The sequence below is a fragment of the Poecilia mexicana genome, unplaced genomic scaffold (assembly GCF_051168715.1).
Source record: "Poecilia mexicana isolate PSO_F unplaced genomic scaffold, ASM5116871v1 scaffold_2, whole genome shotgun sequence".
NCBI lineage: Eukaryota > Metazoa > Chordata > Actinopteri > Cyprinodontiformes > Poeciliidae > Poecilia > Poecilia mexicana.
In genome coordinates this window covers 2,083,217-2,097,046 of record NW_028263371.1, presented here as the reverse complement: position 1 = coordinate 2,097,046, position 13,830 = coordinate 2,083,217, and the positions used below count along the sequence as shown (strand labels likewise).

The following is a 13,830-nucleotide window of genomic DNA, read 5'->3' as shown; positions in this document are numbered from 1 at the left end:
TCACTACCCTTGTTACCCTCCCTGGTTAACCTGATGTTCCCTTGTGTTTCCAGTTTGCTTTGTCTGTTGGATTTCCTTGCACCCTGGATGTTTGATTTCTGTAAGCTGATTTTCTTCATTAAAGAATCCACAATGTCCTATACCTGCTTCTACTGGGTCCACTTCTACACACATTATGACATTCATGTTTTTATCTTTAGTCGCATTGATTACTGCAACAGTGTCCTCACAGGTTTGCTTAAAAAAAAAAAAAATCAATCCTCCAGTTGCAACTGATCCATAACGCTGCTGCTGGTGTTCTAACCAAACCAGGACGATAGAGCACATCACCCAGTTCTAAAGTCCTTCTACCAAGAGAATAGTTAGTTTATAAATCACTGAACGGCTTCGCACCACAATACATTCAAGATCTGCTGTTGTATCAACCTTCCAGATTATCCACAATATCTGCATCCAGAACCAAACATGAAGAAGCGGCATTCAAATCTGGAACAAATTTCCAGAAAACTGCAAAAAAGCCCAAACAATGAGTTCCTTTAACTCAAGGATTTGAGGGAATACCATTGATCATTTTGATGGTGTCTTTTGACAGAATGTAACATTTGTTTGCTGTTTTAGTGGTGTGATTTGAAGATGGCATTTGACAAAATGTGATGTTTATAGATTTCTTTCACAACTGGTGACTGTGACATTTCATGATGTGAAGTATTTTGAACTCTAAAGAGAACTGAGCAGAGTGAACTGAGTCCAGGTTTCAGTCACAGTCAGAGGAAGTTTGAGCACGAGCAGCAGGATTCAAAAAGGGGCTGACTATGTTTGAGCAAGAGGCATTTAAGTTTTGTGGGAGATAAATTGAACACCTGAGAGTGAAAATAAGGAATCTTGTTGTCAGATTAAAATGTGTTCTTAGATTCTCAAAAGAGAGTTCAGATGCTCTGAAAGGTTTGCTTTCTGAAATTTGGCCCACGTTTTGATTTATCTTATATTTTTGCAGAACATCTGCCGATGTATCATAAGAGTTAAAGGAAAACACACATTTTACCATCTGTAGTGAGAAAACCTCAGCATTGTTCTGCTTACATAAGTGATGACCAGATGTTTCCTTCTGGCATCGCCTCCGTTTTTGTCTTCATCACACAAAGTCTGAATTTCTCCTGCTGTTTGGGACCATGTACACCAAAATCTGGGAAACTCATCATAAAAACAAAATCCAGAAATTTACTAATGGAAAAAAAAACACAAATCAGTTCATTCTAGAAAAGTTCCCTCACTTCTGACATGTCCTCCAATGTTTCAGGAAGTCTGGGTCTATGAAACATTTACAGCCTGATCATGCATAATCTACCTCCAGAAGATGGTGGGGGTTTTTTTGTCTGTTTTTTTTTAATGGGAACACTTTCTTTCTAGTGTTTTGTGTAGGTAGCGTGGGCTGCAGACAGTTCGTGCAAAGTGGAGGTGCTGGTTGTGTGCGCTGAAACTCAAAGAGAAATCCAAGAGGAAAAGCTGCTGCAGAGACTTAAACTGAAGGAAAAGGGGGGATTTTAAAACATCCCCCCTTTTACATTTTACATTTAGACAAATGTAAAAGCAGAGCATATTTCAAGTTATGTTTGCTATGAAAACCCAGCCAAAAGCTTCAGGGGTATTTTAAAGCCAGTAATGGTAACTTGAGTCACCTCTGTCTGTGTGGTGCTCTGCTCTGCGCAGACAGGGTGAATGGCAGCAACAGCTACCATTGCAGGCCTGGAGGCAGCAAGTGTGTAGGCCTGTCACTGTATCACATTTTACTGGACGATAAATTGTCCCATAAGTTATTGTGATAAACAATAACATTGTTGTTTTGAGACCATTTTAAAGTAATATGGTGGTATGGCATAATAATGCAAGAACGCACTCTAAAAGACCAATAAACTGTCATTTCTAACTAACATGTAACACTGGATCTAGAAGATATTTTAAATATTCCAAATAAATGAAACAACCAAAACAACAAATAAAATGGACACTGAAGTTTCTATGAACAAAATTGTCCTTCAAAAAAAGGGTCTAGTTGAAACCAAAGCACCAGACTGGAGGCTTTTATAATCCAGTCTTTGATAAAAAAAAAAAATAATAATAATAATAATAATAACATTAATAATAATAATAATTAATAATAATAAAAGAAAATAAAAAAGACACGAGAAAAACAAAACAAAATCATCCAAATGGTAATTATTGAGCTTATTTTAGACTTAAACTTACTTTATTGTCACACACAATGTCGGATGTTAAATTAGTGGTGGCTGGATATCTACTGAATGTCCCCATGGTTGTTATGGAAAACCAGTGGTCCTCCCACCCCCAAATCCTCCCCCCAAATGCCCCTCTGTTGTTTTCTCTTGCAGCTTTGGAGATTTCTTTACCTCAGTCACCATCTTTCTCACAGAGTGAGGTGGCAAAATAACAACCATTTCGTCACTCCATGTCACAGCTGGTTCTCTGTGTACCAGGCTTTTATACACAGGAGGGAGATTTAAACTGACACTTTGCAGTTACTGTTTCAAAATGATGAAAAAAATGACAATTTGCACCGTTTTAAAGAGTCTTTGACTCCAGTCCTCAAGAGCCGGTGTCCTGAAACTTTTAGATGTCTCTCTTTTAGATGCAGTATTTAACAGATTTTGTGTCCCGTCGGCGGTGTGAACTGTCTCCACTGGGTTAATACTGGCCTCCTATCTTAATCTCCCCTGCAGTGTTTTTGCTTTGTCGTCTTCCTGTCCCCTAATTCTCCGCTTATTTTGGCTCTGACTATTTCTAGGGGTGTATTTATACTCGCCCACAGGTGGGGATGATTTAGAGTTGACCAAGTTGCCCTGCAAAGCTCCAGTGTGCCATTTCTGTGAAGTATGCAAAGTGTATGCGCACACACAGGCACACATACCAGTCAGCATTGAGCCTTGGACACACCCTGGTTGGGTGACACTTGTCACTATGGGAACATAACACAGACAGATGCTCAGGTGTTTCCAGGGTCCAGTTAAGCAGATGAATGATCTAACTGTATGTAGACCACAGAAGATATTAAACGGTCATAAAGACGTCTAAACTGTTCGAAGGTGGTTTAAAACCAGTGACAGGCTGGTTGATTTTCTGCAGATTCAGCAGTTAACCTCTGCTGGTATTGACCTGCAGTATGTTGCAAATGCTACGGTCAAGCAGATTGGGAATAAACACAGGAATGTGTGAGTGTGTCTGACTTAGCCTGTGTGTGTGCCAAATGTCATAGCTGTCCTGGAAGGATTAACTCCAGTAGCTCCAGACAGCCAGCTGTTTCTGCATGGCAGAGGAGGAGTGAGAGCTGAGTGAAAGAATGTGAAGCAACAGCGGTGAAGATGTCTGCTCTGATTCCTTGTTTTTTTGATAGCTAGACTCAGTTGTCAAAAAGGTCAAGTTTGACAAAGATGCAGTAAACCCAGTCATCTCAGGTCTTAGAGTAGTTCTGACCAGATATCTGTAATCTGTGAGGCTAAGCTGTAATACAAGTATCTGCTGTTGAGGTTGGCTGTAAATCTGGAGGGGGAAAGCACTTTTGCAGCGGCGCTCCGACACGCTGGATCGGTTTGTCTCTACAAATAAGACAGTTTTCATCAGTACTTGGTTGTAAATCTTGTTTTAAAACATATTTTTACTCCCTGGCCCGGGTGTTCGGTGGAGCCATTGATTTTGTAATAAAACAGAAGCAGCTGCGTAGGAACAGAAATGGCTCACAATCTGCCGTCATTTATTCTAATAAAATGAACGACATTGACTGTGAACACGTACAGTTACTACATGCTGTGATCTTCTCGGAGGGGGCAGGCAGCCTGGTTGGCAGGGCAAGGGCCATCTTGTGGTAGCATGCATCTCCACATCCAATCTAGGGCTGAAGCCAATAATCGGATTAATCAACTACCGAAATTATCGTCAACTAATATAGTAACCGATTAATCGTTAACTGGAGTATACATACCCACAAAATGGCAATTTGCAGAGAGAACAACATAATCAAAGCAGTAATTAACCCCGAACTGTTAAAAAATAAAAGCATTTTGCATAAAAAAACCCCCACTCACTGTCTGTAAATCTGTTTTACCCACGGCTAATCTAGTGGCAGTTTTAGCTTCACGTGGTTTAAATTCTGCAAATAAATCCCTTATTAGTCGCCTTTTACTATCTAATTATTAATCAGTAAATCCAAAAATGAATCACCACATCAGTCAGTCACTATGTTGATGATGTTAAGTCGAGGAAAAACGGCTTAGCTTTTCACAGGTTGAGGAACTTTTTACCTGCAGATGCATCCTTTACTACTGGTGATGAAGCATTCACTAAATGAACGCTGTTATTTCATCTTAGCAATAAAATGTTTTTTTTTTTTTAAAGAAATTGGATTAATTGATAATTTGCATCTTTGTATGTATTTCTAATATTGCATAAAATAGTGGTTAAACTAAAAATCTGCAGAATGTGCCAGTTCTGAATAGAATAATCAATTAGTAAAATAATTGTTAGTTGCAGTCCTTATCTAATCACACTCCCCTGCTCTGTAGGTCTGTAAACCATACTCTTCATCAGTGCTGTTAGCAGGGACTAAATGACATAGTTTCTACTTAATATGTCTGTGAGTCCATTTTGACGTAAAGTAGTTCCTGATGAACAGACTTTGTCACTTACTCCATCTGCAGTGACCTCAACTTAAGTCCACAAGCAACATAAAACTTCATACGGTCACCATGTTGTCTCCTTCATAACCTAAATATGAAGAAGACCTCAGAAACCCATTTAAATAGGTCACTGCTTATTTGTATTTATGTGACATTTACAGTGGTCGAAAAGCCATTAGATGCTATCCAACTGCCAGCTGGTCGTTTGAAGGAGAGGCCGAAAAAAGGTTGTTCTGTCTTACCATCGCTAACGTAAATAAGGGGAGTTTGCCAAAAAAGACTAGGTCTAAACCGTAGTCCCTTGGTTTGACAAGAATGAGCTTTTCAACAGCAATCTCTCCACTTGTTTCTCTTCCAAAGGGAACTTTGTTAGAGTTCCAGGAGTCACGGTTTCTGAAATACCGGGACGCTGTGCAGTCATGTTCAGCGTCCCGGTATAGGAGACCTATAAATTAGAATATAGGTCTCCTGCCTGGTGTCTCCTGCCTGGAATTGAACCCAGAATATGTGGAATTGAACCCAGAATATGTGGAATTGAACCCAGAATATGTGGAATTGAACCCAGAATATGTGGAATTGAACCCAGAATATGTGGAATTGAACCCTGGAATATGTGGTGCTCACAGTGAGCACCACATATTCAGTATATTCAATTCCAGACCCTGAGGCTTTTTCTGCGTGCCTTCCCCACCTTCTCTCTCCACACAATTTCTGTCAGGTGACTGTCAATAAGGCTAATGGAATGGTCAAACATTCTCTGTATGTTTTTAAAATGTTCAAGCAGAAGACTGTAGGCAGAAGACTGTAAACAGCAAGTAAAACAATATGCCAAATGATTTCATGTAAAAATTGGTTCTCGCTGTATCTGAATAAAAAAAAAAAGAAGTTTCTCTGTTCATCTCCATCATTGTTCTTCTGTGGCAGCAAACCAAAGTTATAAAGTCCCTCAGGGTTTGATCTTAGGCTGTATTTTGTTTACAGAATACAGCCTATTCTGTAAACAAAATACAGAATAGGCTGTATTTTGCATCTTGGACTAAAAATGAGTCCAAGATGCCTCTTGGACTCATTTTTAGGAAATGTCATATTCAATGCTTTGGAGATGATGTACCAATATACATTTCTCTAAAAAACATGAAAGAATAAGGATGATTCCCTACAGTTTTAACAGATTGTTTAACGGAAGTTACGGTAAATCATGGATGGACCAAAATTTCCTTCACTTGAATCAAAATAAAACTCAAGTTTTTGATCACTTTTCTGTTAGGAATCTTGGTGTCATTTTGACAGTTGTGTGAAATTGGATAAGCCGATTAACTCTGTTGTGAAATTAAGATTTTTTTTTCATCTGTACCTTGCAGCAAAGGTACAATCTAGCTTCTGTACTAAAGACTTTGAGAAACTTGTCCATGTCTTCATTACTATGCACATAGTATGTCTTTCTGTTGACATGGACTTTTTTCATTTACTTTCATTCATTTTTAGTCATGTCTATAGCTTAACCCTCTCCTTTACCCTAAACCTAACTGTTACCAGTACATGTTTAACCTTGAGCTTAATCTAAAATCAGTTAACACCTTAGTCCCAAACCTAACCCACAACTTCAAAAACAGCACTTTTTCTTTAGATCCTATGAGGAGCAGTCATCCTCACTATGTAGTTTTTGTTGGAAAAATGGGCCTTGCAAGGTGAGACATGCTGAAAAACACATGAGAGTGTTGATAAATTTGCATGGTGACTAGACATTTTAAACCTAAATAATAAACCATTTAAAGTGTATTAAGCTGTTGTTGAGTAGGTGTTTAATTGGAAGTGAAGGTCTCAGAGCCTGAACTGAACTGGGAGCAGAATAGGAACATGAACGCCTCAACATCCAGATAAAAGTCGTCTTGCTGCAGCCTCGGGGCTTTAATGCCTCAGACTGTACAGGACGGAGCAGTGATGGAGTAAAAATAGGTCAAAATTCTGCTCTACAGAGGCTTATGGAGAGAGGCAGATGATGATGATGATGATGATGGGATGCAACAAAGCATAAATGATAATCTCATCCGGTGCGATCAGAAGCTGGTAGGCAGACCGGTTTCTTAGCCATGGCAACCGGAATCCTCTCTTCCATGTGAAAGGGGGTCGGGGGGGCGTTTCACCGCCTGGCCGGCAGCAACGTTACCAGAAAAAAGCTGATAAATGGCGGGTTGGACCTCAGTGTTCTCAGCCTGGCTGCTTGCTTGCTAGAAGTGTTGAAGTGGACGCGGTGCTAACTCCGTTGCTAGGCTCAACTGACAGCCTAGCGACGGCTGAAAGTTTGTTGTCCCGAACGGTCACCCGACACTGCGCAGCCCCCCCAACAGGTGACGACCCGACGGCTGCCGTGTCTTTATTTATACCGCGGTGTGGCCCGTTTCAACCAAATGTGCTGTTGGAGGCTCCCCCTGACTCACCTCGATCCATTTCTGCGCCTCCAGGCAGGCTGGCTCGGGATGGCTCGGCTCGGGACCGGCCATCAGTGGGGGAGCGTTGGGAATTCGCTGATGTTGTGAAGTCTCTCCCGTTTTCTTCCCCGGTGCCCTCCCCGCTCCACGCGCAGTCTATTTAGTCACGTAGCCCCCTCGCGCTCCAACTGCGTCGCCCTCAAAAAGAAGATGATGCAGAAGAAGACGCCGCTTCTGGCGACGCTGCAATACGAACCAGGTGCTAAAAATATCGATTCCTTGCCGTGGGAGGCTGACTCCTCTCTGCTGCTGCTGCTACCGCCGCCGCGCGTCAGGAGAAGGCGTGAACGCGCAGGCAGGAATCTCTGTGGGGGGGTCGAGAGAAGCAGGAAAGACAGAGGAGAGAGAGAGAGGGGATGGAGGGCGCCGCAGAAGATGTCCCGCTATATTACAGTTCAGATAGTTCATCTAGTGGCGGGTGCTTGGTGTGTTTCATTTACTTTGAATCGTTATTTAAAATAAACAAAAAAAAAAAAACTTTTTTTTTTTTACATATTTGTTAAAACTGTCAATGTCGTGACAGTACGAGACACAATCTGAAAATGTCTCTCCACCTTCTTCCTATGATCCTACTGACTGCCATATGCAGAAATGCACTGCTCGGTCAAAAACAACCAATCAGCAGGAGGACTGTCTACGTGCTGTCAATCAGCCTCGTGTATGTAGTGGAACTACATTTTTTTCACATATTATCCATCTTATATTGTCACAATATATGTAAAAAAAAATATACTGCTCAAAAAAATAAAGGGAACATTTCACTTTAATTTTGTGTGGCTCCAAATCCAGGCCTTCATTGGTTAATAAATTTGATTTCCATTGTGTGATTTTGTCAGCACATTCAACTTTGTACAGAACAAAGTATTCCATGAGAATATTTCATTCATTCAGATCTAGGATGTGTTATTTGAGTGTTCCCTTTATTTTTTTTAGCAGTGTATGTATATATATATATATATATATATATATATACACACCTTAAAACAGGCATGATAGAAACTCTGGGTATGTTTGAAGTAATATAGCAAAGCTCAAAAGCCAATTTCACATAATACTGCCCCTTTAATTGAAACATACCCAAATATTGTAGGACAGGCAAGTTAGTCATCATTTAGCAAATCAAGATTTTAGGGCAGTTTATAATTTAAATAGTTTTAAATGATCTGGATTATTCATTAAGGTACAGAGGTGGAGTCACATGCTGCTCATCTTATGAGTTTTTAATAAGAAAAAATCTGCAGTCATTGCAGCCTTTGGACTACAGAGTTCAGAGTGATGATACATGCTCTTGACACAGACACATGCAACTTTAAATGTAGTTTTATTAAATAGCCATAGCTGAACAGCAGCAAACCATTTGAAAAGTGCATAAAGGTAAACAATTGAAAAAGTTGAAGCAATTACCCTAAGATAGCACATCAACCCAGTCTACAAGAGCACTTTAACTAGACAGTAGTCACTTTAATGGGATGTCTGGAAAATCTGAAATTTTCCGATTCTTCTTGTTGATTCTAGAACCATTTCCACAAAGTCCATTCAAAAACATGGGGGAGAAAGACTCAAGTTTCCTGAAACTGTGCCCTAAACGACTCAAGTTTTACAACATACTGTGAAACTAACGAAGTTGAATGACAACTAAAGGCATGCAGAACAGGAAGTAGTTTCCACAGTTTCAATCTTGTTGGCACAAAAGGTGTTAAAGCAGTTGAAGTTTGACAGATGAACATAGAAACTTAATGACATGCACAGGTGATGTTCAACAGATCAGTGGCATTTGTGAATCCTTTTCAATAAGCTTGGAACACTGGCAAAATAAAGTTCACGGAGTTTTGTGCTAATGCTAAACACGTTACAGTTGAGGGGATGACGTTTTCTAGTGCATAGTGCCTCCAGATGTAGGAGCACAGACCACTGTGGGTCATCTTTTAACAGTTTGCAATGTAAATGCTGTAGAACAATGTCGCTTACAATTTGTTTGAGTTGGTCACAAGATCATTTAAGACTGACAGAGAGCCACAGCTGAGAAGCGGACTTCGTCTTTCTCTCGTTCCATGAAGCTGCGGCACACTTTGGCTGCATCCTGCAGACAATAAAAAACCCAAAGTGGATTCATATTTCAAAGTTCAAAAATGATTTTTACCCAGTTGATACCATTAGGATAAAATGAAAAATCTAATAGGGGTCTTTTGAATGTTTTTCATATACAACTCATAAGCCAGTTTGCCACCAACTGAGAACAATTTACACAAAATTTAAGTTTGTTTTTTTTAGCTTACAGTGACAAAGGTCTCATCTTTGGTTGCTCCATGGTTCACTGGTCCGTTCATCTTCCCATCTTTGATACAGAGATCGCTCCGTTACAAATCAACATCAAAAACAAGATTAGGGTAAACTGTTACATGCTTACCAAATTCATAGAGTTGTCCGTTCACATTCACAAAGGCAATAAAGTGGAAGTTTACTTGTTCACCTTCTGGCTGCATTAGAAAAAAAGTGTGTTGACAGTAGTTTCTCAGAACTCATTAATACTAGTATTAATATACACAAGGGTAAAAGTTTCTGGTTTAAAGGTATGACTCCAATCTATCAAATTGTTTCCACAGTCTATAGATGCATCTTACCCGACATTGTCCTTCTTTTGCAACCTCATTGTGAACCTCACAGATTGCCTAGAGGAAGACATTTGACAGGTTGTGACAATGTTAATTCAGCCTATAGCACCCCCATGTGGCAGAAAAAAGACTGGCAGCTAATCAGTTTACACATCTTAAAACAGGCATGATAGTGGGTATGATAGAAACCATGCAAGATTGACAATTTGCTTTGGATCAATTTTGGGTTCATGAAAAAAAAAAAAAAAAAAAAGGTTGTTCCATTTATTGAAAAACCAACTGATGGACATGTTGCAAAGTATTTCTCTTTAGTCTGTACATTACCTTGTTTCCCTCCAGATGTTTGGAACGCTCATCTGGAGACATGCCAGCCGTCTCATCTAGAAAGGTCTTCAGGACTGAGCCGTTCTCTAAACACCACATTTATCAAGTCAGCATGGCGGTCGGTTCAAGCACAGTCATTGCTACATTTTATTTGATCTGCTTTGAGACGGGTGAATGTCTGTTGAATATTTCATAAGATTACAGTTGACTAAGCATGGAAGACCCAAAAAGACAAATGAGAAGTTCAACCATGGATGGTTTTGTAGGAATACTTTGGAGATTAAAATATGATATCAGGGATTCCCCCAGGAAACATGGTAAGCCTGGTGGGAGGGCAGTCTACCATGGTTAAAAAGTTATGCTAAAAAAGTTTAGAGGTGCATGATCAAATATTTGGAAATTGTATTGCAAGACCATTTTGCACAAAAGTGACATGCATGTACACAAGTTCTAGAGACCACCCAAAAATGTGAAATGATTTACTTTGATTATTCTAGTACTGTCGGATCCTGATTGGTCAAGGTTTTTCAAGTTTTGGTTTGCAACCCTGTCAAGGGAAACGTTTCCTATTAAATAGCATTTCAAAGTTTAAAAGGGTTCAAGCTTCATGCTTGTGTAAAATCCAGGAGAAAAGTCACATTTGTCTGCTCGAAATAGAGTTGTTGCAATATTACAACTCTGGGTCTTACAGGGTTGAAGTACTGTTTACATGCAGACCGGGCCTGGGAAAAAGCAGTTTCTCATGTCAAGTGCCAGCTTCTTCCTACTGTTGATCAAGACTCAACTTGTAGATGCAAAGCACCAAACACCTCAAATTACAGTTTTCCTTCAGCCTAATCACAAAAAAGATGAACCCTTACTGCTACAAAATATGAAAAGGTTTTTATTGCTGCACTCACCAAAAGTCATTTTGGCCTTATTGTTGGCGATGGCATGCACCAGGGCAATTGTGCCACAGGAATTAGAGGCAACCTGCTTCAGGAAGTAGACGTCGGAGCCTCCTGTAACCTTGTTTGCCTGGTGGATCCTGAACGCCTCATGCTGCCATGCACAAATACTGAGTTAGTCTGATTTCATCTGCAGCCAACTCTGCTTCACACAACAGTTGGTAATGATCATTTATAGTTTCACTGAATGAAAACAAGGATGTCCATTCTATATCTGGGAGGCATTTCAAGTTTGTGCAACGAAGCAGTTTATCAAGAGAAATCTGAAGGTTTAACCATTTCTGCAGGAAACAAATGACAGGCAAATTTCCACCAATTGTTCATAATACAAGTCCAGGTTACGCGACTTAAAAAAACAAACTAGTCAAAGGCTTATAATTTTCACAATAGTTACAAAAAGGAACCAGGAGCTCCGACACTACCTGTTGGTTCATGTTTTACACCCATCTGAAAACAAACCCATGCTTTTAACTCAGGAAAATGTAGCTTCCTTTTTTAAGGGTTTAAACATTTTGTCAACTTTGATACAGGAGCTTTAGAAAGGGTTACTTGCATATCCCCATATTCGTTGTGATAAATTGAAAGTGATTTAAACCACTTCTGAAAAATAATCTGAATGGGAAACAACCAGGGTTCAGTTTTCTAAGGTCTTCAGATAAAGTCTGACAGATTAGTTTAATACAGAATCCAATCTGCTGGACGTTCAGAGTAAAGCTGAAATTAGCCATCATGCCAACGCAATTCAAGCAAAATGAGCAGAAACAATTACTTTTCTAAAAGGAACCAGGAGATCCGACACTACGTGTTAGTTAATGTTTTACACCCATTTGAAAACAAACCCATGCTTGGGGTTGTTTTCATTAACATTTTTGTACCAAAAATCCTTTACTCTGCAACAAACTTCCAGAAAACTGCAAAGACCTGAAATACTGAGTGCCTTTAAATCAAGACTAAAAACCCAAAAGTTGCTTTAGAGAATTTAACATTTGATGTTTGATTTTAACATTTGACACAATGGAATGTCTGATGTGTTGGCTATGATGCATTTGATTTTGATAGGTTTTCATGATCTAAAGCATTTTGAACTGCCATGTTGATGAAATGTACTATGAAAATAAACTGGACAGTTTGACTTTATTGGTGGTTTGCAATGTTTCAACTTTCAGAGAAACTGCATTATCTCTGAAAATGCAGCTTGGGTTTAGCTAATCTCCATTTGCCAAACTCCTAACAGAATTCCTGAAATATATCATTTGAATTGAATTGATGAGTTTAAATTTTATTATAATCATCTGATCAGAGAGATTGGCCTTTAATGGCCTATAGATCAATCTGGTCACAAGACGTCTGCTGATTCACTTCCTGACCATCAGTCGACTCCCAGCATGTCGGACTGAGTCTTCAGATTCTTACCCCTCTCTCCCTGCCTGCCCAGCCATCCCACCCAAACAGCCCCCAGCCTTCCAGCTCGCCTTGAATTACCTGTTGCGTCAGGGGGAAGAGCAGCATCAGGGCACAGGATGGCTTCGGGACGGCGGTTAGCTGCTCACCCTCCAGACCCAAAATATCCACGAAACGCCAGTGTCCACTCACACCGAGCTTGCTCATAATCTGAAACACGTAAAAATCGTTCATTAAGAGCGAACAGCTTCACACCTGGAAGTAAATTAGAGTGATATGTCGACAGAGGCGACTGGAAGATGCTAGGTCGGGGTCCAGACCACACCCTGCAGCCCAGACAGGAAGGATGCTGTCGCCCTTTAATATATCTCTCTCACACACACACACACACACACACACACACACACGCGCGCGCTTCTACCGCTCGTTGCTTACAAGAATTTATTAAATACGCCACAATAATAAGTCAACGTCATATTCCTTTATCAGAAACCTGTCGGTACTCTGTTTTCAGTGCAACAGTCCTGACTTAAGAGTTGCTGTGAAACTTACCTGACGGTTGGATTTAACGGTTACCAACTGACGCCATTATTGATTCTAACGTTTAATACCAACCTTGTTCAGCATCTAAAATAAAATTAAAACAAAATATTAAAATTCACGTTTCTTGTTGCAGAACACTTAACCTATTAATGGAGTAGGCGTTTTCCCCACCTCGGGGTTGATTTCCATCGCAGTCCACTCCATGTTCAGAAGGTTTGGCAGTGACTCAGCAGATAAACCGTTAGACTGAAAAACTTCCTCTGATTTCAGACCTGTCAGCGGGAGCGAGTGGTGCACCCGACTTTTATAGCCCGGATCAAACCATTCACCAGCAGACGTACGGGGGGACTTTCGGAAAGAATAACTGTTGGTGTGCGCATTTATAATTAAAATACAGATAAATGCAAATAGCAAGCTTTGTTTACCATTCTTCTAAACAAAATAACGTCCAAAAACCAACCTTCACTGTTGTGGAAGATAATTAGATGAAAGCTAGATGCCGCCTCTTTCTCCCCCCGGAACACAGTGGTTGAATCTATTTCTGGAAACAAAGGTGTGACGTATTGATTGCTTCAGGGTTCATGTCAGAGCCGAACTTCTCTTCTGCTTAATGAATTCAATTGTATTTGTTATTCTCACAACTCGAGTATATTACTGTCCGTGGCTGCATATTGTCGGTTTGTAAATAAAGCTTTTTAAAAAAGAAGTTTCATATCTGCTTCTGATTTAAAAGATACGACGTGGAAGAAGGTTCAAGAAGAATGGGAATGGCGGTAATTTCAAACAAATTCAGCTGGAATCTATCTATCTATCTATCTATCTATCTATC

At 40.0% G+C, this 13,830-nt stretch overlaps 2 protein-coding genes across 3 annotated transcripts in view; both read right to left on the bottom strand.

The window, feature by feature from the left end:
* LOC106926678 (uncharacterized) overlaps positions 1 to 7,576 on the bottom strand; it is a 36,331-nt gene extending 28,755 nt beyond the window's left edge. Inside the window, exon 1 of the mRNA XM_088008842.1 lies at positions 7,124 to 7,576. Coding sequence (XP_087864968.1) covers positions 7,124 to 7,186 — 63 coding nt within the window. The 5' untranslated portion in view covers positions 7,187 to 7,576. The remainder of the gene's footprint in view (positions 1 to 7,123) is intronic.
* A 900-nt stretch (positions 7,577 to 8,476) lies between these two features.
* On the bottom strand, positions 8,477 to 13,297 carry uchl1 (ubiquitin carboxyl-terminal esterase L1 (ubiquitin thiolesterase)). 2 transcript variants are annotated; one of them, XM_014968667.2, is made up of 9 exons: positions 13,173 to 13,297; positions 13,074 to 13,085; positions 12,540 to 12,668; positions 11,010 to 11,151; positions 10,111 to 10,196; positions 9,796 to 9,843; positions 9,582 to 9,651; positions 9,451 to 9,509; positions 8,477 to 9,254 (listed from the first exon to the last, which is right to left on the bottom strand). In XM_014968667.2, the coding sequence occupies exons 1-9, from the start codon at positions 13,203 to 13,205 to the stop codon at positions 9,171 to 9,173; spliced, it is 663 nt and encodes a 220-aa protein (XP_014824153.2). In that variant the 5' UTR covers positions 13,206 to 13,297; the 3' UTR covers positions 8,477 to 9,170. The 2 variants fall into 2 exon arrangements, with proteins under 2 accessions (XP_014824153.2, XP_014824154.2); XM_014968668.2 differs by lacking the exon at positions 13,173 to 13,297 and having other exon boundaries at positions 13,011 to 13,074.
* Between the last annotated feature and the right edge of the window lie 533 nt (positions 13,298 to 13,830).

What these genes read in the sequence shown, in the direction of transcription:
- uchl1 (XM_014968667.2), bottom strand. Translation starts at nt 13,205, where the DNA reads ATGGAGTGGACTGCGATGGAAATCAACCCCGAG. An exon ending in TAAGGCCAAAATGACTTTTG is followed by an intron (nt 10,197 to 11,009) that starts GTGAGTGCAGCA and finishes TGTGGTGTTTAG; the next exon opens with AGAACGGCTCAGTCCTGAAG. An exon ending in CGGACAACTCTATGAATTTG is followed by an intron (nt 9,510 to 9,581) that starts GTAAGCATGTAA and finishes TCTGTATCAAAG; the next exon opens with ATGGGAAGATGAACGGACCA.